Genomic DNA, 26,170 nt, shown 5'->3' with positions numbered 1-26,170 from the left:
TCATAAGGTAATCCAGGGAGTGAATTTCACTTTTGTCCAGCTTGATTTTGCTAAAAAAAAAAAAAAAAAAAAAAAAAAAGAAACCATTCTGGATACACAGGCAGCTTATTCCAAACCAGTTACCCTGTGAAAAGAAAAGCTTTTCCAACTCTGCTCACCGGAAAACTGCCTGGATAGAGGCAAGCATTTGGCACCCTGAATTTGGAGAGACCTAGACTTTCTTCTAAGGCTCTAAGATGGATATAGAATTTAAAAATTATAAGAAATAACTTTGCTGTTTGATGAAAGAACTTTAAGGTTAACACATCTGTTTCCTTAACTTTATTTTTTTCCATTACATATTTTCAGTTAATATCTAAATGGGGGATAAACTGCTCATCAGGCAGGTAGTGTAAATAGTGCACTAGTTATTTTTAAATGCCTAATTCCATACGGTATCTATTCAGCTTTACATATTTTCAGTAGTTAACACCCTAATAGGAGTGGCTTAATAAGCCATTTACAATAGAGGCAGTTAACTAGTTATGCTATTAAAAAGCAAACTTTAAAGCATTTAAGCCATTGTGTTACTATTAGCTCTGAGAGGCAAACGTAAGATTTATAAGGTTCTAATTTGAACCCCAGAATAAATGAAGGTAAGGGAAGCCAAAACTTCCCCGGTGTTGAGGAAAAAACCTTTGCTTTCTCACTTCCCATGAATAGCAGTATTGTCCACCACCATTAGTACAGGGGCACCAGGGCCTTGCCATTCCATGCTTGGGCTTGTTTTTATTTTTAAGGAATGTTGGAAAATTGTGGAAATGAATGTTTTTTCTTCCCCTTTTTCCTTAATACCTCATGGATCCTGACCTTTTTCTTTAAACTGGTTTAATATGTCTTTCCCTTAAGGTTGGTCATTGACCCAAAAATAAGTTTGAGTTTCTTTTTCCATGATCTCCTCTAAAGAATTCTGTTAATAGCATACTAAACTGGATTACAAACTTACTGAATAAGAGCTTTGAATTCTGGGCAACCTTGGAATAAAGGGCACAGAAAGAGTAATACTGCATAGAATGAAACTGGGCAAGTTGGTATAAAGGAAAGGAATGCAACTGTATGGTTGATGTGATCAACATCGTCTAGAAGGTTTATTAGCAATTTAATGGAATATGGCTATTCAAGCACAATAATGGCTTCAGTTGAAATGTCTGTTCTCCTCTTTTTCCCATACACTTTGGAATGAGTAGAATGTGACAGTTGAGCTTTCAACAAGCTTCATGAATTTTAAATCCTTTTTAGTTATAAAATGAGGTACATGGCATGTAGTCAGTGTGGACAAGGAGCTGGCAGCCTCATCTAGTCTTATGGAATATCAGGTGTCTTCAAGATAATGAGGGCTCAAGTTGACCAGGTGCATTCTGGGTGTGCTCTGTATATCCACAGAGAACAGAGGGACCTCTCTCTGTGCAACATCCAATGATTACTTTGCAGTTGTAAGGTTACTTTCTCAACATTTGCTACAAGACCTAAAAACTTGGTATCATCACAGAAGAAAACCTGTGCTGATGTCTCAGAACAATTTCTTTTTGGCAGCTAAATATTTTTATTTTGTTCTATCTCTGGTTGATTCACACATATTTAGAGAAGAAACACTCTATAAATTGTGAAACACTCTGTGAATTGCTTTTTGTCCTCAAATTTTAACACCTATCCTAATTGATCCTGGAGTATTTCTTTAAATATTTAATTTTTTAATAAAGTTCTCAAATTCTATTACCACCATAAAAGTCTGTATGTCTGCTTTGGGTTCAGTCTTGAAGTACTCTAACATTCAATACGAGGAGCTTTACTTATTTTATTTGCAGTTACCTAACAACAAAAGACTGTTTTCAGAAGATAACTTTTTTTCAGAAAATCTAATTTAAAGCAATCTCAATTTCAATAGTATGAATTTAAATTTAGTGTCCTGTGCTTTATTTAACTATATTTGTGCTTATGGATAATTTTATAATAGTATGAGCAAAAAATATTCTCATAAAAATACTTAATAGGGCCGGGCGCGGTGGCTCAAGCCTGTAATCCCAGCACTTTGGGAGGCCGAGACGGGCGGATCACAAGGTCAGGAGATCGAGACCATCCTGGCTAACACGGTGAAACCCCGTCTCTACTAAAAACTACAAAAAACTAGCTGGGCGAGGTGGCGGCGCCTGTAGTCCCAGCTACTCGGGAGGCTGAGGCAGGAGAATGGCGTGAGCCCGGGAGGCGGAGCTTGCAGTGAGCTGAGATCCGGCCACAGCACTCCAGCTTGGGTGACAGAGTGAGACTCCGTCTCAAAAAAAAAAAAAAAATACTTAATAGGAATGTGTTGAAGTTTGTGTGATAGATGATTATTAACAGTAAGTGTTATCTATGCATAGGTGTTGGGATTACAAACATTTTTAATGGTTTTGACTTATCTATACTTTCTAATTTCTCTACATTAAATATGTGGGATGGGATGTGTTACCTTTTTCACTTCAAGTCCAGAGAGAGTGGGCTTTAAATAAACCCCTCAGAGAGATTAAATATATTTTTGCAGTTTGAAAACACCAAGGATAGGTGTCTGGGAGATATAGAGGATTAGCAGCTGGTGACTAACAGGTTAGGTAGGAAGCCAAGAAAGTGCTACTGTGTTGGTCATAGCTGCACTGCCAGAGTTTGTGAACAAAGGATATGCAAGTGTTTACATGGACTAGAAATAGGTCATGTAGGAGAAAAAGTTGGTCTGGGGCTGTTTCAAGTTCAGTCTAAAATAAGAGTCCGGGGAAGTATGGGGACTCAGTGAGAGCCTGGATGGAGTAGACCACAGGTGAACCAGGGGTGGATAACCCAAGCAAAAAAGACTCCGGTAATGCAGCTTCCAGTGGTCCAGTCTCCCATATCCAGAGTCACGTTAGTATTTGGATGTTTAGAGTAATGGAAAGTATGCATTGACGAGCTGTGTCCCCTGCCTTGAGAACCAGAATGAGCAATGGTTACTGGAGTTGTAGGCAGTGGATGAAGTTTTAATATTTAGGCTTTGGGGTTCCAAGTATCTCTTAACTTCTTCCACCAGTGTCACATCAACCATTTTCCGCCAACCAACCACAGCTCTTTCCATTTTTGCACATTTCCTTTTAGACTTAACTAAAGAGGTATACTTAACAGGCATACTTTAAAAACAAATGGTTGTAATCTTAGTTTTTTGTGTCTTTTAACTGCTAAATTTGCCCACATTCTTTTTGTTCTTAGAGCTGTCTCTTAGTTTCTCCCTGGGTATTTATAAGGATACCATATTAGTCTTTTTTCACACTGCTATAAAGATACTACCGCAGACTGGGTAATTTATACAGGAAAGAGGTTTGACTCACAGTTCTGCATGGCTGGGGAGGTCTCAGGCAATTTGAAATCATGGCAGAAGGCAAAGGAGAAGCAAGTACCTTCTTCACAAGGTAACAGGAAAGAGAGTGTGTGAAGGAGGAACTGTCAAACACTTACAAAACCATTAGATCTTGTGAGAACTCACTCATCGTCATGAGAACAGCATGGGGAAAACTGCCCCCATGATCCAATAACCTCCCTCCGTCAATGCTTGGGGATTGTACAGGTCCCTCCCTTGATACGTGGGACATGGGGATTACAATTTGAGATGAGATTGGGTTAGGAATACAAAGCCAAACAATATCAGATACTCTTTAGTTCACTGCACAGATACTAAATGACATTGAGCACTAAAGTATGTTACATTATGCCCTGAAGACCTGAGTTAATCTAGTTTTTAAAGTTCATGTGGTACTATCCAGGAGAAAGTGAAGCAACAAGAAAAATCTAGCTAACTATATCATGTCAATAAGAAATACTTCAGTTATATATTTGCATAATACTGAAATGAATTTAGTTTTGATAGCATAAACAGAACTGTGTTCACTAGGGACTTATTTCAAGATTTGAATATCAACTTATGTAATATTAAATTTAGTTAAGATACTTCAGAAAATTTTACAGACTATACCCACTATTAAACTAAGTGGTATTTTGCCAACAGATTGTGTGCTTTGTTCGACTATAAGCTTTGTACATTTCATAACAAGCACATTCCTGTTCTGAAATGGAATGCACCCGATCTATAATAAATCTGCTTGAGAGACAGTGGATCCTAGCCAGCTCTGCCTTGGTTCAAGGAAAAAGACAATAAATAGGGGGCAGTGACATTTATGAGAATCTAATTTCATTATGCTCTGCCTCATAGGAAGAGAATCTAGATGGTGTTAAGGTTATTGTACTTTGAGTATTACTCAAAACCAGATATGAAGTACCTTCTGTGTTATATTCCTAATGGTTATTCCTCCAATGAGTGTTTTACTTAAAAATTAGTTAATATTTACTGATAAATTAGAAGTAAAACCAACATTTTTTTAAAAAGGAGAAAAAAACTATAATGGCAAAACTATAATGGCAAGAAAAATATGGCTTACCATATTTTTCAAAGTAATTTGGGAAAGGCAAAACTCATTAGCTAGATGATAATTAGTTTTCCTTGGTAGAATATTGACTGGAATGTTTCTATTGGGAAAATACTGTTGAACTGTTCCAGTCTTTTCCAGCTGAGGATGCCCAGATTTGATAACAGTGAAGAAAAATTCTTCACTATTTTTTAACATGGTGTTAGAACATGGACAATTATCATAACCAAGGACAATTTCTTGAAACTAGCCATTTTGTACAACTATGGTTGGAAATGAGCCTTTGTTTAATACTTATAAGCATCCAAATACTCAGCTGGTGTTTTTTCACTAACATATTTTAAACAAGTTCCAAGAGAAGCAAATGTATGAACATATGACAAAGGGTGAATATTTACAAAATCATTTGCCATGCTTCAGCCTGGAATCAGAAGGCAGCTTCTCAGAATTAATTACTATGCACTCTGCTTATCCTGACTAGAGCCTTTCACAACCATCTCTAATGAAGCCTTTAATAACACACAAAAAAAGCTGAGGACTAGGAAGGAAAAAAATAAGCACCAAAGTTCCCCCCCAGAAATCATCCTAGTGTTCCAAAAACCATCTTGCATATCATGTTAAACCTGGGGCAAGGTAGAACAGTCAAAAAAAGCACCAACTTGCACCAGTTGTTGAGAAAGCTCCACAATTGGTGAAAAATTAGCAAATACAATATTTTTAAAAGAAATGCAGCCTTACTCATGCAGCAATCATTGAGGGTATACTAATGAAGTGTTTCTCAGTTCAGATCTTTAGGGGACCTACTTGAATAAGTGAATACAAATGTGTTTTAATTAGCACAGCAACATTCATTTAGTCCTATGGTGCTATATAGTGTGAATGTATTTTGGACTGACTGATCTGAAATGTGTTTGAAAGTTGTTCTTGCTATATAGCCTTGCCTACACTACTGATTTGCTTAATGCACTTCACCTTGTCTCCAATTCAAGTGATCATAATTTCAAAATTGATGATTTCTGAAAGAATAAAATCTTATGCTACCGGTATGGTTGTTTTTTGTTGTTGTTTGAGACACAGTATTACTATGTTGCCCAGGCTGGAGTGCAGTGGCTATTCACAGGTGTGAACATAGTGCACTGCAGCCTCAAACTGCTGGCCTCAAAGGATCCCCCCACCTCAGCCTCCCAAGTAGTGAGGCTTCAGGCATGTGCCACTGTGCCCAGCTTTACTGCTGTATTTTATATAGCATCTACAAAACTGAATTTCACAGGAAAATGTATAGATAAGTGGCAAGAAGTAGCACTTGATGACCTTACTACCTGTTACCTCTGGAAAGTTCATTACAGTCCATTCATTTGTTTCCGGACCTTTATCTAGATGGTATTGGTGCAATCATAATGAATGTACATTAAGTAGCTCTTCCTGCCAAAGGGGGATTTTTGCATCCATTGCTGCAAACAGCTACCAAACTTTGCAACAGTAATGAATGAGAAATGTCTCCTGGAGTCTTTTTGTTAGAATAGTATTGTTAATATTAATGGACAAGGCAAGTTTCCTCACATCACTTCCTGCAGATCATGGTTTGAGTTAGCTCTTCTAATGTCTCTTAGATTTAAGTACCTTTTTGTATCATTGACTCCCAATTTTTATTTCTGGTTCTGACTACTCCCCTTGATCTCTCCATTTGAATACCTAGAAGTTATTTCAAACTCAACATGGCCACACAGTTCTTGAATTTTTTCCCTACAACCTTGCTTCTCTCCCCAGAATTTTTCATATTAGAAATCAGTACACCTATCCACTCAATTGCTCAAGACAAAAATCTAAGTCACCCTGGGCCCTTCCTTTCCTTCACCCCCACATCCAGTCCACCAACTTCTGTCAACCCTCCAAAACACATTCCAAATTCAGCACTTTATTTGTCTCCACTCTCACCACACTTGTGCTGACCACCATTGTCTTTCACTTGGACTACTGCAATTGCTTTTTAACTAAGTTCCCTGTTTCCATTTGTGCCTTCCAATCCATTTTCTACGATGCAGCTATCTAGAATTCATAAATTATATCACTCCCTTCCTGCAAACTCTCCAGTGACTTCCAATAATACTTAAAATTCCAATTCTTTTTGCAAGTCTACCAAGTCTGGCATGAGCTAACCCCATCCTCAACCCCAGCTTTATCTGGTGACATGCCGTATTAGTTTGCTAGTATCACTAACTGGACAGCTTAAATAACAGAGATATATTTTCTCACAACGCTGGAGGCTAGCAGTCTGAGATCAAGGTATTGGAAGGGTTGGTTTCTTCTGAGGCTTCTGCCTGGCTTGCAGATGGCCACCTGTGCCTTCACATGGCCTTTCATCTATGTCTCTCTATCCTAGTCTGCTCTTCTTATAAGGACACCAGTCATAATGGATTAGGGCTCATCCTAATGACCTCATTTTAGCCTTATTATCTCTCTAAATACCCTATCTCTAAAGGCATTCACATTCTTAAGTCCTGGGAGTTTTCAACATATGAATCTTGAGGAGACACATAGCCCATAACACTTGCCCTCTTCATTTTAGCACCGTGCTAGCTGTCTTCCTGTTCCTTGAACATGTTAAGCTTGTTCCTACCTTAGAGCCTTTGCACTGGCTCTTGTTGGAACATTCTTTCTATGGATAACAGAGTTGGTCCTTTTGGTCACTCAGATATCAGCACAAATGACACACTTTCAGAAAAGCTGTTCCTGACCTTCCAAACTACAGTAACTACCCTAGCCATTTTATGTCACATCTCCTAAATTAAATAACTGCATAGCACTTACCACTAATATTTTTAATGTTTATTATTTATTGCCTATCTCTCCATATCCTCACCAGAATATACACAGGGCTCTTCTGTCTTCACTGATGTATTCTCGGAACCTAGAATAGTGCCAAGTATATTGAAAATGTTGAATAAATGTTTGTTGAATGACTAAGCGAATGAATAGAATTATTGGAGATGAGTGGTGGTTAGTGATTATTGGGACAAATAGGCCAATGGTAGTTTTCTCATCTGCAGGTTTTTAGAAATAAAGATGAATCTGCCCACCCTTGAAATGTCATAAGAGTTGTTTAAAAGAGGTCACACAGGTTGTATGGCTCTTGCTGTGGCTATGCCTTGTCTAAACAAGGTGGATTTTTTTGCCTTATACTTGTTTATAACATTTCCAGAAATTCTGTCTGACTTACAAAGTTGTTCAGCTGTTCATTCAGTAAACATATACAGAGAGTCAGCTAAGGGCCAGAACTTGTTGATAGAATGCCCCCAGCCTGGGCGGCATAAGGAGACCTCATCTCTCCAAAAAAAAAAAAAAAAAAAAATGGCCATTGGGTACACACCTGTAGTCCCAGCTACTCAGGAGGCTGAGGTGGGAGGATTGCTTGAGCCAGGGAGGTCAAGGGAGGACAGAGTGAGACCCTGTCTCAAAAAAAAAAAAAAAAAAAAGAATCCCCTGGGAGGCTTGGGGGCACACAGAAGGAATCTGACCCAGCCAGGACCTGCATTTGGGCTGGGAGCAGGGATATGCTAGAAGGCTTTTAGGGCAGCTTAATGCCTACAATGTATTAATTGTATACTGAACATACAAAATATTTCCCATACATTAATCTGTTTGTGTCTGGCAGCATGCGACTCCTCTGAATTCACAGAAAATTATGGACACTTCGAGTACTATTTCTGGTGCTTATTTTGGATGATGTGCACAGCAAATTTTTATGCTTCTCAGCATTCAGGAAAATTAGTTTAAAATTTTATAAACTTGTCAGTTCCCTGGTTTTTAGCCTACTAAATTTTGCAGGTCCTTTGGCAGCTGACACTTATTTTCATTTGGTATTTGGTGATAAATCATATTTTTATTTGCCCCCTGCAGACAGAATGTCAGTGGCTTTTAAGTACTCAATACATGTATTGTGTCATTATCGTCAACAAGGAATTGGACAGCTTGAATTAGTACATTATATATCAAGAGAGCTGACAAGACCAGCAGAGCTCCTGCCTTGTTTTTCATTTAGAAAGCTAAATGTCACTTCCAGCCTTCTTCCGGGAAACTGTCTTGTAGTGACATCTTTATGGAGGGACCTTTGAACCTCTGGAACTTTCTCAATGTATCCTCTCCAGATAATGAAAGGGATCTTTTCCAGTTTTGTCCACAGTGCTTTTTATTTCTCCTGGCTCTGTGGGTTTGCCTTTCACATTTCTGTCTAATCTTCCTAGATGCTATATGCCCTTTGGATCTGAGCACTGGTTCAGAGATGAAGAGTGTTGAAACATTAATTCCATCTCTGATATACAGAGCTGCAACAATTGTGCTTTATAAACTAACATAATCCTGGGATGCTTTTAGCTTGACAATCTACTGTCTTCTATAGGTAGGATGGTCTTAGTGTTGTAAGTGGTTATAAATGGCATGGTGCATTCCTATAAAAAGAAAAAATCCTCCATTAATAGTTGTTTCTATATCAGAATTTAATGAGTTTTGTAAAGTGGCCTGTTATTACTGACTCTTTGGATACTACTTGTCAATTTTGTTGTATACATAAATGAGTTACTTTTAGCTGCAGCTAACAGAAAACTCAAATTGGTTAATAAAATGAAAAATCTCATATCTTAAGAACTCCAGGGCTCTAGGGTTGGATTTAGCAGCTCAAAATGTCATCAAAGACTCAAATTGTTTCCCTGTCTCTGCCCTGCAATATTTGGTGATGGATGTGTTCTCACCAGTTCCAGGTACAACATCTATACAGAACAATGTCCAAGGGAAGAAGAGGAATTATGTTTCTTTCAATGGCTCCAGGAACCTCTCAACAGACACCCCCTCAGTGGCCAATATTGGGTCACTTGCACTAGTCCCTGGCATAAGAGGCAGAACTGCCTTGACTGATGTAGACTGGGAGGTACCTTAAGGAATATAGTGATAATTAAATGACATAATCCATGCAAAATCACTTAGCACAATGCTTGGCACTTAGAAAGAGCTTAATAAATTATACTTATTATTAATGATAGTAAGTGTTATGAGTGGTTAAGAGGTTAGTTCCTCAGACCTTGTTGATACTGATTGTGTGTTGAGGAGATAAAGATAACAGGGATCACCTGGGGAAGCCCATCTGCTCAAATCCTCAGAGCGCATAGCAGGACCCTACTCATAGGAGGGGAATGGGATAGGTTACTAGAATAGGACTCCAGGGAAAAGAACCAAAGCAGCACCCAGGCATATGGTCAGGAGTAGGACAAAGCAGAAAGAATGATTTGACCCTGTGTCTCATCGGCCTGGAGCTTGTTAGATCCTTCTCTCTCAGGTTAAGATCGATCATGGGAATAAATGAGTTATTTTTAGATGCAGCTAACAGAAAACTCAACTCATATTGGCTAGGGAAATGAAAAATCTCATATATCAAGAACTCCAGGGCTCTAGGATTGGGTTTAACAGCTCAGTCCAACTTACGGAATGAACCCAAAGTTGATGAAATCTACTATACTGCATGTGAATATAAATAAGAAAATACACAGAGGTTGGTAAATAAGCAGAGCCTGACATCTGTCTTACAGGAAAAGCATTGTAGATTCTCTGTGTCATATAATTATCTCACTACTGGCAAGTAATTAGCAGTCTTAGAGAAACTGTGTGATGGGTTCCTCCAAAAAAATAAAAGTATCATAAGTTAGTGTTGAGTTGACACTCACACTCTTTGTTACCTACTGCAGTGGAATCTTCTGTTTGCCTCTGAGGACTCCCATCTTTCTGGAGTTTTTTTAATCCACTTTTGGGTTTGCCCTATCTTGTCTGCATTCATATATCCAACCTCTTGCCTCTGATTGGATTTGTTAAACACCAGAATACTTTAATCATGAGTAACCATCTGGGGTATTTTCAGTAAATTCTATGGAAGGGAAATAGGATTACAGTTAGAGTAACATTTATAAATTCCAAAATTTTTTCTGGGGCTGCAGCTCTTAGAAGTCTAGAGCTGGAAATGACCTCATTTTTAAGCTTTGTTCCCTCCGTTTACCAATATGGAAACCAAAATGCTAAATATCCTGGTTAATTTTTAGCAGTTTCCACTAGAAATAAACCCATATGTTTGGAAATCCAAGAAATCAATGGGAAAAAATGAAATGGATATGTAACAGTTTGTGGGAAATGTTTCAAGAGATCTTATTCATGTAAAAGTTATTATAAACAAAAAGTTCAATAAGAGGGAAAATGAGCTGAGTGGTTTTAAACCTTAACACATGTTGACCATTTGATAAAATCATGAGTTCTCTGAATAATCACAAGGTTAATATTTATTTGACTTTGATAACTTTTAAAGATTGTCATGATTAAATAATTTCCAGTTCTGTTGACCATTTTTGTAGGACTAAGGCTCCCAGTTGATTTGTTGGTTGTTTGTTTTTACCAGCTATCAGCCGAGAATTGCTCTCAGTTCCCAGAGGCCACCCTGTAGGCCCTCTTCAGGCAATTCACAACATGGATGTTTACATTCTTCAAAACAGAAGATCAGAACATCTCTCTGACTTCTTTGTCTCTAGCCTTTAAACCCACTTCTAAGGGTTCTCCTTAGGTCAAGCCCACCCAGGGTAATCTCCCTTTGATTAACTCAAGTCATCTGAGTAGATACTTTACATCTGCAAAATTTCTTTACTTGTGCTATGTAAAGTAACCAATCACAGAAATGATATCTTCATCATATTTTCAGGTCCTACTCAAACTCGAAGGGGGAGAGATTTATACAGGACATGTACATCGGGGGCAGCAATCATGGGCACCATTTTAGAATTCCACCTATCATACCTCCTAGTGTGGCAGAAACCCTTCTCATCTCTCTAAATTCATTGCATTTGTTTGGAGTGTATATAATGTCTTGGTTTGGAGTGTGTCTGCATATCCTTATGCTTTGGTAACCTCACTATTTAAAATACACTGTTGACTATCTATAGATTTTTGCACAAATAACTCCTCCTCATACTCTGATGAGAAAGTAGTGGCTCCCAAAATTTATTAGCCTTAGTTTATGTATGCTTAGAAAGGCAAAATTTAGACTCTTTAGAAACCAAATGCAAGTTCAAACTGCTGCAATTTGTAGCCTCTATCCTTCCATTTCTCCAGAATGTCTGAGTCCACATTTTTGTTCAATAAATAAATAATAGTGAACAAAATCTGTTTTGGAGAGAACAATAGCTCCTCACAGTCATTCAATTTCATTGTAGATACCTAAATTTTTTTGTTAGTAACAATATTGTGTAGGAAAGAATAACACAAACTTCAGAGCAAAGCTAGTTGAAATCTCAGCTCTCTGCTTACTCACTATGAGACTTTGATCAAATTTACTTACTCTGCCCCAGTTTTCTCATCTGTAAAACAAATAATTCTTGTACTTGCTTCATCAGGTTGTAAAAGTTAAATAAGGTTAATATGAGTTCATAGCAGAGTGCCTGGCACAAAGGAAGACTATACAAATGTTTGCTGTTATCATTGCTAACTGAATTTCTCCTGAGAACTTTGTCCTAAAATTAGAATATAGAAGAAGATTCCAATATGTTTTTATTTACAAATTTTTAAGACTGGATCATTGAGTATATTAAACATCTGTTCGATCCTTTTTTTTTGGTAGTTTTGGCTAGTTTTAGTAGTCGACGCATACAGCCAGGAGTGGTGGCTCATGTCTGTAATCCCAGCACTTCGGGAGGCTGAAACAGGCAGAACACCTAAGGTCAGGAGTTTGAGACCGGCCTGGCCAACATGGCGAAACCCCATCTCTACTAAAAATACAAAATTGGCTGGACGTGGTGGCACAAGCCTGTAATCCAAGCTATTTGGGAGGCTGAGGCAGGAGAATCACTTGAACCTGGGAGGTGAAGGTTGCAGTGAGCTGAGATCGTGCCATTGCACTCCAGCCTGGGCAAAAAGAGTGAAACTCTGTCTCAAAAAAGAAAAGAAAAGAAAGGAAAGGAAAGGAAAGGAAGGGAAGGGAAGGGAAGAAGGGAAGGGAAGGGAAGAAGGGAAGGGAAGAAGGGAAGGGAAGGGAAGAAGGGAAGGGAAGGGAAGGGAAGGGAAGGGAAGTAATCAACACATATGGAAAAATTTAGGAACGAACCACTGACCAAACCTAAGGCATCTCCAAATCGAAGGGTAGTAATGAATATGCAGGTTTTTCTTGGTGAAACAGGTTGGTGTGGTTTATATATTCTGTTCATATTACTTAGTGTTTTTAATCATTCTATAACTTAACATCCTAAGGCCCTCATATACAGAAATTGCATTTATCTCTGATATGAAGAGATCATGGAATACAAAGTCACCTTGGCACAGGATCTTGTAATACCCAGTGGACTTAAATGTACAGAATTGGAAGGCAGAAGGCATGGGCTCCAATTCTGATGTGGGCTGCACTCTATGGTAAGACCTCAGCAGAATCATAATCACACAGTGAAGTGAAAATGAGGATGGGCTCCGGAGGCTTGACTCGGCAAGTCAGTTAACCTCCCTTAGCCTCAGTTTAATCAGATATAAAATGGGTATATTAATATCTACCCTTTCTACTTTTTGGAGTTATTGTGAGCATCACAACAAATATTCCATTTTATTGTCACTATATATTCAGAAGGTGTATCTGTCCCACTAGAGTCATTTCACTGTGGCTTAAAAAAAAAGAATTGTAGCCTGATTTGAAAAAAAAAAAAAAAAAAAACAGTTGACATCCACCAAATGTTTATTGAACCGAGATGTTATTCACATGAAAAAATATATGTGAAAGTGTGATACAACATTAAGCAATGTCATAAAATCAGCCAAGTGTACTAGCAAGTGGCCACAGTGACCAAAGATGTGCTGATTAACAAAGAAGATTAAAGTAGCATAAAGAAATAAAATGTGGCCTTTTGAATATGACCTTGGACAATATAGTAACTTTGATGCATCAGCAAGCTCCAAGCCATCTGTGCCTTGATGTGCCAAGACAACAGCTTCTTGAGCAGCTTCCTCAGCATTATCTACATGTCACACTCAACATTAAAAGGCAAAACAAAATCAGCAAAAAATTGGGAAATGAAACTATCTCACTACCAACAAAGCTATGTTGCTGCCGTTCAACTCTCTGGAGCCAGACAAGTGTAGGGATAGGATGATTCTATAATTTTAAAGCTCCTGTAATGTGATGAGTTACAAAGAAACCAGGAAAACTTAAGCAGGCATTGAAAACATAGTGGTGATAGTGGTGATAGCACAGCTTCCAGCACATGGCAGAACTGTGGGTGACTGAGACATGTCAACCACAAACAGGCCAACTTTGAGGGCCACGTTTATTTCATAGTATCTGGCAGCAGAAACAGCTGAAGGAAAGCAGCTTGGCTAACAGATTGGTGCATATTCTCTAAGGAGCCACAGCTCAGAACTGTTCACCAGGCCCCACAAATACATTCACAACATTTAGAACAAAGATGTGAAACATTCAAAAGGGGCATTATTGAAAATAAACAGCAAAAGTCAATTTTGGAAAGGGTCACCTGGAAAATATTGCCCTGAAATAAACAGTATTAAACTAACAGTGCTATAACAAGTTATGAATATAGCTTCCTAGTAAAACTATATAAGGCTTTATTTTTGTTTTGTTTTATATTAGGGAGAGTTTTGGGGTTTTGGGGAGTTTTTTTAGTATTTTAGGTTTGAGGGAGATTTTGCAAGAACAAAAGGAAAACTGAACTTAAAAGATGTTTTATTTAATACAGAAAATTGTATTTTTTATCTTTTACTTGTTTTTGAAAGGTAGCCAAAATCCAAACAAAGGACTGAGTTAATCTGGGGCAAAATAATAATATCATCAACTACTAGTTTTGAGCACAATATGCCAGGCACTGAGCTAGGTGTTTTACATGTATTATCTTATTTGTTACTCACATCATCCCTGTTAGAGAGAAAGCACTATTCCCATTTGCAAGTCAAGAAACAGACTCGGAGAAGTGAATTTATCCAAGTCACATTGCTAATAAGTGATAAGGACTTTATTCTAATCCCTGGTTCTTGCCACTCACCATGAGGGTCTAAAGGGAGTGAAAAGAGAAGACAGGATGATGATGAAAACATGATAGGATGGAAATGAGAGCCATAAAAGAAGGAAAGAAGAGCATAGCAAAGGGAAAGGTAAGGAAGGAGACCAGGCATTGAGAAAGAGAAAGAATTCTTTAGACTGATTGGGCCCTTCAGAATGGTGATATTCTCAGTGCCCATGATCATTCCGTATCATTTTAGCTGATGCTCTTTTGAGTCCTGTGGAACATCTTACCAGACAGGCCCACTTCCCACCTTATGTAGTACTTTCCGAGGGCTATTTCAAAGCAGAGGTCACACAAGAAATTTGTCATATGTCTCGACAGTTTCCAGGAGCTGGAAGGAAATCAGAATTGGATTATTTAAATTTAAATTTAAATGTATCCTCAATGTATGTGCTCTAACTGTATACTGGCTTTGCAAAAAAAAAAAAAAAAAATCTGTAATTTTAATTCACAGGAAAGCAGATGGGATCTGTCATGAAGGGATAAAACACAAGAAACATGTCCAAATGTAAGAACAACAGCTTTTTTCTTGTGCACCAATTTTACAGTACAAGTATCTGTCACTGTGTATACACAAGCTGTTATTCATAAAAGAAATATTTATTCAGCAAATACTGTGTGACTTTTATGTACTTAATGACCAGAAGGAGCCTAAAAAGTTGATACTATAATGAATAAATACCCACTTTAAAGATGAGAAAACCGAGGCTCAGAATATTAAACAACCGGAGGACACTGGCTAATAAGTAGCAGAACTGGAAGCAGCAGAGGTGATCTGAAGCAGCTGTGGCCAGAGAAGAAATCTAAGCTGTGATAAATAGTAGGAGGAGAAAAATGGGGCAAAAAATGCGAGTATAACATTATTTTAAGATGAAATCAAAGTGCATGTAGCATGAAAAGGGAGGGAAGAAAGGTCTTATAAATTTTTTGAGTAAAGAATGAAAATTACTGTATATACTTTATACCCTAAGGCTTGAATTAAGTAAGATTGTTTTTCTAATTTGCCCTTTTTATTTCTAATTTTGTGGGCTAAAATGACCCATTCAACTCAGCCGTTGGAATTAATCCTGTTTGTCCTGATGGTTTCTCTGAGTAATGCTAAGTTCCACACTGCAGGGTTAGTGTCTCAATGAAAGGTGGGTGTGTTATTTGGTCATTTTTTTTCCTCTTGGAAGTTAATTAAGTCAACATTAACCATGGCCATGTAACCACAGAATGGGCAGTTTCTTGAAGGCCCATGGTTTGGAAATTTTCCTGCAAAAACTCCCACTTCTATAGTTATATTTAGTGTTCTAACTGCCTGAATAGCTGGCTTGCTGTGGACCCATGTGTCAAGCCTGTTTGCAGCTGAATTTGTCTGCTTCAACGGAACCTCAGTGCCAAGAGTGTGTGGTTCCCAATGGACAGCCTGCCGAGTTCAGCTTCTCATTTCTTCCCCAGAAATCTCCCTGGGGTTAGCATTGCCGATTTGATGCCGTATGGCCCTACAGTTCTCAAAACTGTTTACTTGATGTTTACAATCTTTTAAAAACTTGTCCATGTGCTTAACTCTGAAAGTAATGTAGTATCATCAACATGTGTGGTATGGACCTATCCTGATGACTGTTTGTATAGATGTGATTGAATTTTTTTAAGTACTGCCCATGCACAAAAGCTAGTTTTTGTTTTTTTGTTTTTTAATGTCAGTGCAGCTGTTTTAATTTAACAAAAAAAGAGAAGAAAAGAAAACCACATACATTTTATCCTCTAAAACTTTAATTTTCAAAGACATAGGACATTTAAAGAGATGTAATGTTTCTGAAACTGGTATATATCCCTACTTCTGTTCTCCTCTAACTTTTGAGAATTAAATACAGTTCCTGAGTTGAGATGTTGCATAGTTACATAGAAACTTTTCAAGCCAAAATTTATGTTACTGCTCAACTCCTTGTAATCTTTGAAATGTTAAGTTATAATAGAAGCAGTAGCATTAGTAATAGAAACAAAAAGTAACTGTACATCTGTTCTCATGATCTCTCCCTAAGCTCAGTGAATTTTCCATGGACAAAGACAGCAGAGATGTCAAAAGGAAACAGTTGTGTTTTCCTGGGTTCACAGTAGCCCAACAAGTCATGGTAAATATTGTGTTTGCTCCTTATTTTATGCTGTAGCAACAGTTCCACTTCCTATTACATAGGAAAACCTATTCTGCTGTTAAAAAAAAGGTCACTGAATGTATTTACTACAACATTAAGACCATTTTGTCCATGGAAATATTTTTTATTGTTCTGAGTCACTCCGGTTTGTGGAATTTTTACATGAGTTCCAGGACAAGGATGAGATGATATATTTATTTTACTTTGTATGCTCTTTAAATGTTTTTTGAATGCATGAATGTCAGGCTTGTTGTCAAAGTATTTCCATATTTTTATTACTTTAGAAGTAGCTCTGCTCTATTTTTGTCTCTTAAACTCTTCACTAACAATTCACACTGTGTACTCAGCATGCTGTATTTTGGCAGAACTACCTGCTTTGCCCAGTGTGATGTGATCTCTTGTTCCCTTAGCCCCTATTCAAGTCATCTCAGCGTATGTCTTTACTATCCTAAAGGTTTTGCAGACCTTTGAAAATACTGAAATTGTTTTGTTGAGCTGCTGGAAGGACTTGAATTAAATTGTGAGCTTCAATTTGTTATGTTTCACATTCATTTCGTATATTAAAGTCAGCCTCAATAGAAGTGGTCCTTAATTCAATCCAGAATATCTCTGTGCTTTAGACATGCCCTGGAATCATAGAAATTCCTGAAATGTATTTTCAGATATTCATTGGTTTGATTGTAATTGTTGAACTTGTTAGTCACCTCTAAGGAACTAGGTTTTAAAAGATGGGTAATCATATTAACTGTTTGACTATAACTAACACAGTTTCGATTTACAGAGAAGCAATGGATGTTTTGACATTTTAGAAAATATTTGAATAGGAAACAATGATTGTCCTATGGGTTGAGATTTCAAGTTACGAGTTATTGATATTCCTTCCATGTATTATACTGTGTGTGTACAATTCTGACTAAATGACTTACATAAGATTTAAAATGGAATCTTTCATTTCCTGGCAAGGGTAGGAGAATTGGGTGCTTTGCCTCCCACTTTCCTTGACTCATGTGCCCTAACTAGTCAGCCTCCAATAGTGTGCTAACTGGTCAGACTACAACAGTCTCCTAACTAGTCAGCCTCCAACAAATGCCCTAACTAGTCAGCCTCCAACAGTGCCCTAACTGGTTAGCCTCCAATAGTGTGCTAACTGGTCAGACTCCAGCAATATCCTAACTAGTCAGCCTCTAAAAATTGCCCTAACTTGTCAACCTCCAACAGCGGCCAAACTGGTCAGCCTCCAATGGTGCATTAACTGGTTGTACTCCAACAGTGTCTTAACTAGTCAGCCTCCAACAGTATTGTAACTACTCAGCCTTTCTACAGAAAAAAAAAATGACACTATATTGACTCAATCTTACACTAGAAGGGAACAAAATAAGCAATTTCTAAGAGATCATTTATTCTCTTACAAATGATCATGACTGGTCATACACTATATATTCACAAGGATGGATGTATATGAGTGTGGATGTGTGTGGGTGTGTGCACATGAGAGCATGATTTAGTATTCAGATGTTTTGGATGGTTTTTTCTTGTTAGGAAATTATAGTATATTAATCTGAATCATTTTATTTTCAACAGGTTGACATGATGAAAGAAGCATTAGAAAAACTTCAGCTCAATATAGTAGAGATGAAAGATGAAAATGCAACTTTAGATGGTGGAGATGTTTTATTCACAGGTATAGTTGTATTTATTTTTTCTATCCAAGCATATTTTTAATACTTGGTTTGTATTTACTTATTTTATTATAGTTTTTTGGGTGTTTTTTTGTTTGTTTGTTTTTGAGACAGAGTCTCACTGTCACCTAGGCTGCAGTGCAGTGGCACCATCTTGGCTTGCTGCAACCTCTGCCTCCCGGGTTCAAGCGATTCTCCTGCCTCAGCCTTCTGAGTAGTTGGGATTACAGGTGTGTGCCACCATGCCCATCTAATTTTTGTATTTCAGTAGAGATGGGATTTTACCATGTTGGCCAGGCTGGTCTCAAACTCCTGACCTCAGGTGACCCGCCCACCTCCGCCTCCCAAAATACTAGGATTACTGGCATGAGCCACCGTGCCCGGCCTATTATAGTAGTTTTAATTACCAAAGTAATAGATGCTAAATGGAGGGAAATTGGAAAATACAGAAAAACACAATAAGAAAAAAAGACCTTCTATTCAAATATAATCACTTTAGTATTTAGTATATATGTCTTTTTAGTACTTCGTATGTATACATTTGCATATTTTTACAAGAACATTATTGGTATGTACATCACCACTGTGTATCTTGCTTCTACTTTATTCTTCTATAACATGAATTTATAAGTTTTCCATTGTGTTACTGTATATCTGGTTTGTATTTAAAGGATTCTTAATTCAAGATTAGTGTCATTTACAATTTTCTTTCCAGATGGCAAGGTGGATTTAAATAATTTCTATGCAGATTGACTTGGCTTAATGCCAGATGAATAATAGCAGAACTCAACAAAATATGAACAGCTAATATTATTATTGATCTAACTGGAATCAGTTTTTACAATGTGTAATGTGGCTACTAAAGAAATAGTAATTTTAGCATTTAACCTTTTCAACTCATTTATCATATAATTAGTGTTGTATAAAATCATGTGTAAAATCCAGGTCCCCAAATTCATTCTGGTTATACTGATGAGCAAGATAATCAATAGTAATTTTAATTTATAGTGAGAGCTTATTTTCCCAGACATGTCAGAGAATACATTTCACCAGTATAGCCCGGACAGCAAAGGCTGGTCCTCAGGGACTTAGGAATATAGCCCCAAGTGACCCACTGAAAGCATGAAGCTACTTCCAAGTCTACTATTTTGGCTGATGTGAATTTTATATTGAATCTCACATATACATATAGCCAAGATATAGCCATTTTTGTTTTAATATCAAAATAATGTTTTGCATTACTTACCTTTGGACATAATTAATGTTCCTGAAGAAGGAGTGTTTATCCTGTGACATTTAAGTAGTTCTTTGCTAAGTGTCACATACTGTAGCTATGGGTGAGGCCACCACGTTGCCAGCTCTGGGGGCGCCATTCTTGTTAGGGATTGTATGAATAGTATGCCCTGGAGTTGTGTACTGCACCTGTGCTGCCACTGTCACATGCAGTGATCCATCTCTGGGGTTTGGTTTGCATGCCCATTGAACCCTGAGAACACAGAACAAGGAGTCAAGAAGGCCTACGCTGCATTCTTAGCTCTGGGTGTGTCAAGCGGACTCAGGCATTCTTTGAATCTGCCTAGTAAGTTCCCCTTAGAATATTCTTTGTGTCTCCCATTGATGGCACTTTCATTCTTTTTGACAGTACAGAACAACAGCCTGTTTCTCTAACAAAATAGGCTTTTGTGAAAAGTTAGATGTGTAAATCACACTTCCTTACAATGTAACTCTTTTTTATCAGAACATAGCCATGCAGTGAATAACTTATTGTAAGCAGGTACTGTTAACATTTGAAATATGGCTTAACCAAACTGTGTTCACAGCCATTTAGTTATTTTAGCAGCTGAGCCAAAAAGACCCCCTAAAATCTCCTCAGTGTGAAAGTGCAGCTTACACTAGGAATCTCTTCTTTTGGTCAAAGGTCTTTCCCTAGCATCTCAAGCCTAGTAGTTCTGACCTATCTTCAAAGTAGGTACTAAGCATTTAGGCTTGCCTTTGATACTACCTGTAGACTTTTATTTGTTGTATTCAATACTTAAGTTAATGTGTTAATAGTTACTTTGTTCAAAACTGAGATGATGTTGGGATATCTTTATGTCCTTGGCACCCCATTCACACCTAATGTGTGGTCCTGCCTTCTATTTTCTCTTTCTCACTTTTCTTCATCTCTTTTATTTTATTGTGGTTAAACATACATAACATTTGCCATTTTAACCATTATTAAGTGTACAATTCAAGTGGCATTAATTACATTCATAATGTTGTGCAACCATTAACACTCAATTTTTGGATTAGGAAGAGTTAGATAAGAAATAAGGTCTGTAACATTTTCTATGTGCTCTGTGTCCTCTTTCCTCTGTAATTCAAAGCCTCATTAATAATTAATCAGGAAATGGACAGAAGGAAAGCTGCTTTCCAAATCCTATTCCTGCTGGGAAATCTGTCAGTCAAGCAAGCAGCTACTGGCAAAAATTGTTTCAATCCCATTTCTCTTAAAAAGACAGCTACTTACCTCTACTTTTATTTATTTTTGTGAAATACAGAATACATTTAAAAAGAGTTATAAAATGTTTATGTATAGTTTAAAGATCAATAATAAAATAAACACCTGGGTGTCCACCTCCTGACTTAAGAAATAGAACATTGCCAGGACCATAGACGACCCTGTGGGGTCCCCAGTGACAACCAGCCTCTCCCCAGTCTCAAGTAACCACTGTCTTGAATTTTGTGTTAATTATTGCTTTGTTGTTCTTTGAGTTTTGCCTCCATGCATGTATTCCTAAAGTGTATGCTGTTTTAGTTTTGTCTTGTAGTTTTATAAAGCTACAAGATACCTTTATTAGAGTCACATTATATGAACTCTTAGGTGATTTTTCTACTTTTGATCTAAGTTGATGTGTGCTGCTATTGAGAAACAGGCTGTTGTTCTGTACTGTCAAAAAGAATGAAAGTGCCATCAATGGGAGACACAAAGTTCATTTTCAATGTTGTGTAGTTCCCTGTGATAAGAATACACCATAATGTATGATTAATTTTACTGCTGATGTGTTTTTGGATGTTTTCCAGTTTTTGTCGATTATCTTCAGTGTTTCTATGTACATTCTTGTGTGTCTCCTGGAAACATATACAAGAGTTTCTCTAAAGTAAACACCTGGAAATGAATTTCAGGTGATAGAGTAAACTCTTTTTTGCATCACTGAAATGATTATATGATTTTCTTCTTGAATCTGTTGATGTGGTTAATTTCATTAATTCATTTTCTGATATTTGACCAGTCTTGCAATCCCAGCATTAAATCAAATTTGATCATGATTTATTCTCTTTTTAACACAGTATTAAATTTTTTGTGGCCTATAATTTATATTTCTTGTTATCTTTGTCTGGTTTTGGTAAAAGAGTTATGTTAGCCTCATAGAACGTATTAAGGAATATTTCCTCTTTTTCTATTCTCTGGAATCAGTACTATTTGAATTATGTATTCCTTAAACTTTGGAAACAGGCTCTTGTGCCTTCTTTATGGAGAAATTTTAAACTGATTTAGTCAATTAATGATTATGTGACAATTTAGATTTTCCTGAGTCAGTTTTGATGAATTCCATTTTCTAAGATTTTATCTATTTTAATTTTTCAAAATGTTGGGTATAAAGTTATTTATATTTTCTAATATCTTTTTAAGCTTCACAACTATAGCTATATTATCTTTTCATTGGTAATGTTAATCTATGCCTTCTTTCTTTCTTTGCCAGAAGGTTTGCTAATTTTATTAATCTCTTCAAAGGACCAGCTATTGGCTTGGTTGAACTCTTTCTCTTGAATGTTTCTTTTCTGTTTCTATATTTCCTTCCTTCACATTTCTTTCTTTTTATTCTATTATCTTTTTTTCTACATCTCAAGTTGGAATTTTATCTCATTAATTTTAGCCTTTCATCTTCTCTAATGTAAGCTTTTAAGGCTATGTAACTTGGCCTCCAAGTACTACTTTAGCAGACTCCTTCTTATTTTGATATGGATATTTTTGTTATTTAGTTTTTTTAAATGTTTTCTAATTTCTACTGTGATTTCATCTTTGATGCATTCAAAGGTAATGATGTTTTTAAAAAAAAACTTATTGGTCATTATTGCAAGTTGCTAGAACACTAACTCATTACTCTAATAATTTATATGTAAAAGAAAGACTCAAGCATTTAGCTTTTCTTTCCTTTATGAATTTTATTTCAAGTAGACCAAATACTTGAGGAGAGATTTTCTTTTTAGAGTTGCAGCCAGTAAATGCAGATTCCTAGTAAAAATAATGGATCTGTGTGATGATCAACAAATGATATTAAAACTGTTATGTGAAAGCTTGACAGGAAACTTTATACTGAGGGAATCAGGCTGATGCCACTTGAACCCACAGTAGTCCTGTTAAAAGATATATGAATGAGCATCTAATTAATGCCTGCTTACTGAAAATACAAAGGATAAGGGAAAAATTTAAATGCTAAGTTATAAGAGGAAGCAACCAGTCAAAGCAAGAATGTAGGATAGTCAGTAGGAAAATGGCCTGGTTTCTCCTATAAATGACAGAGACAGGAAGGGGAAAAACAAAAATGTGAATTGGCATAGAAGAAAATGACACAAAAGACATCAAAACTAATTTAGATGTCCATTCAGTATTTTAGTTGTTTCCATCAGGAAGATTATTTAGGAGATCTCATCCAACATACTCCCAGAGACAGAGGTCCAACTTACTTTGAAGAGATAAGCAGCATCCTTCTCTTTGTACTTTCCCATCACATCTTAGCCTTTGAACACCTTAGTCTTTTAAAATGGAAATGGTATGCATTCCACCCTAAAAATTTGTTATATACATAAATGTGGAAATTTTCATCCTCCCTTTGTTTCTTGGAAAAGAATTCCACATGAAATGTGGGAAAACATATTCAGAGAGAAATCAGTATCTTTTTTTTTTTTTTTTTTTTTTTTTTTGCCTCGGAGTATTTTTTTCTTAAAAGATTTTCTTAAAAGTTATAAATAAATTAATTTATAAACCTACTTTTATCTTGAAAGAATTAAGGAAACTTGACATTTTTTCATTGTAGCTATTTAATAAAGTACATAATACTTTTTTCAAGTAAAATACCTCTCCCTGAGTTAAATTTTGATCTTTATATAGTGAGTTTTCTTAAGGGTCAACACAATCATACCATTACCCAAAAAACTGTCAGTGTGCCCAAAAGATTCCTGTGTCTGCCAACAACATAAGCCCTTGGATATTGTCATAACATCACCTGACCTATGTCATTTGCCCCTTTATAAGGACATTATGAAGATTAAAGTTATAATGTTTATAAAATCTATCAAGCAATTCCTTCTGCATGGCTACTCTTCTTATACTTTACCATAATACTCTGAGGCAAAAAGATACTAATTTCTCTTTGACTATCTTTTCCACATATTATGTGGGATTTCCGTAAATAAAGGGAAGATGAGAATTCCCACATTTATATATTGCCTAACTCCATACTATAATTATTTGCCTATAACTAAGAGACCATTTTTATCTAGTGCTTTGGCTTCTGAGTAGAAAAACTGCTGAATTTCAGAAAAGTCAAATAAAAAGGCAGTTTCGTCCTGCAGAAATGTTGTATTTAGTACATAGGTATCTTTTGATGTTTTGATTTCAACCATATGGATGTATAGTTTCAAAGACAGGGCTCTTAGAGGTCAGACCTGAAGACCAGTCAGCACTTTTCCCCAGAGTGTTTCCTCAGGCCTCACATGATCATTTTATAAGAAAAGAATCCGAATTTATCAACAATGTCTAGTATTGTTCTTTTAGTGAAAAAAAAAAAAAGGTAGTATAGTAAATTCTCACTTAACAATGTTGATAGGTTCGTGGAAACTGTGACTTTTAAGCGAAGTGAGATATAACAAAACCATTTTTACCATAGGCTAATATAAACAAGAGTTAAGTTCCTCTGGCATATTTCTAGTCACAAAAATATCACCCAGCTTCTAAATCAAGACCCAAACCACTTATAATATTAAACATTGAAATAAATGTCAGCCATATGCACATTTTTTAAATTAATAAAAACAAGATAATTGCCCAATTTTTGGTCAATTAGTGAGTGACAGCAGTTGTGGTGGTGGTGGGTTAAATCAGGGAATAAATGTTTGCCAAACTAAAATTGTAAGGAGCCCCTCCTCCCACCACACAACTCAAAACAATCACAAATATGGTGGGCTCATTGAGCACTATCCTACAACATTGTTTATTGTTGTACATTTGTATGATTATTGGATACTTTATTACAATCATTTGTATCCATTCATTTTCTAACCCACTTCTTCCAGTTCAGGGTCATCGAGGGTGGCTAGAGGCTATACTGGAAGCTCAGGGTGCAAGGTGGCAACTCGCCCTGGACAGGACACCGTCCCATCACGGCACACCCACACACCCACACTTGCTCAGACTGGGACCCTGTAAACATGAAAATTCACCTGCTGTGCACAGCTCTGGGATGTGGGAGGAAACCCATGCAGGCCTAGAGAGAATGTACAAACTCCATGCAGACGATGGCCCCAGCCCAGAATCGATTTTTTCTTTTTCCTGATCAAGGTTGAGCAAAATGATGTTATTTGAGGAACTGTTGTACTGTTAAATTGTCATTGCTATTACTTAATTTCTGATCAGAGATTACCAATGTGTTTAATTGTATTATTGCCTAAATAAAAATTTCATTCCTTATTGTGGTAAAATATACATAACATAAAATTTACCATTTTAACCATTTTTAAATGTACAGTTCAGAGGCATGAACATTCACAGTGTTAGGCAACCATCACCACCACGCATCTCCAGAACTTTTTCATCTTCCCAAACTGAAACTTCCTATCCATTAAACCATAACTCCCTATTTACCCTTCCCCATGGCTCCTAGAAACCACCATCCTACTTTCTGCCCTTATGAATTTGAAAAAGTTTATTCTTAAGGGCAGTAGTTTGAAATCATTTTTTGTCATCTCTTTAGTGAAGCTGTCCTCTGTGGTAAGAGAAAACTATGTGATGCTTTAAAGTCATTATTTATAGATAAAAGAAATGATGTACAGTCCCTGGTGCCACCCGCTCACTATGTTCCATGACATCTATTATAGGCAGAGAATTTTTTGTGGGCCTTTCCAAAAGGACGAATCAACGAGGTGCTGAAATCTTGGCTGATACTTTTAAGGTAGGTAAAAGGTAGTTTATGCCTGGCACAAAGTAATTACTAAATAATCATAGACCCATTGAATCAATATCATGAGTAATGGTGTTTATGCTTCACTGGCTTTGTACAATAATTCGTAATATTTGTACATTTACTAGAAGTTTTATAAGCTATAAAATTCAAATTCCTCAATAATTCGGCTTCATTGGGCTACCACAAGAACAACAAAGTTAGCATGGGCATCTTCTGTCTTCTTCCAGTGTATAATTATACAGCCACCTGGCAGATGTTCCTGGAATAATCAACAACTTAAAAAAAAAATCTGGAAGGCCAGGTGTGATGGCTCACGCCTGTAATCCCAGCACTTTGGGAGGCCAAGACAGGAGGATTGCGTGAGCCCAGGAGTTCCAAACCAGCCTGGGCAACATGGCAAGGCCCTGTCTCAAAAAAAAAAAAAAAATCTGGAAACCCAATGGACTGTTATGAAATACAGATTTTTTTAGATTGGAATCAGGGGGCCCCTGTGCTTGAGTGCCTTCTGTGTGCTGGAAACCGTGCTAGGTGTTGCACATACATCTTCTTAAGGTCCCTTTATTGATTATTAATAGATTGGCTCTCTGTACTGCA

At 36.9% G+C, this 26,170-nt stretch overlaps 1 protein-coding gene across 3 annotated transcripts in view; it reads left to right on the top strand.

Moving 5' to 3' along the window:
• DDAH1 (dimethylarginine dimethylaminohydrolase 1) overlaps positions 1-26,170 on the top strand; it is a 142,607-nt gene that overhangs the window by 85,025 nt on the left and 31,412 nt on the right. For all 3 annotated transcript variants that reach the window (XM_010382555.2, XM_030941887.1, XM_030941886.1), the window contains exons 2-3: positions 18,256-18,355; positions 25,491-25,564. In XM_010382555.2, coding sequence (XP_010380857.1) covers positions 18,256-18,355; positions 25,491-25,564 — 174 coding nt within the window. The remainder of the gene's footprint in view (positions 1-18,255; positions 18,356-25,490; positions 25,565-26,170) is intronic.

This window comes from Rhinopithecus roxellana, chromosome 12 (assembly GCF_007565055.1).
Source record: "Rhinopithecus roxellana isolate Shanxi Qingling chromosome 12, ASM756505v1, whole genome shotgun sequence".
Classification (NCBI taxonomy): Eukaryota; Metazoa; Chordata; class Mammalia; order Primates; family Cercopithecidae; genus Rhinopithecus; species Rhinopithecus roxellana.
This window is presented reverse-complemented; position numbering and strand designations above follow the sequence as displayed.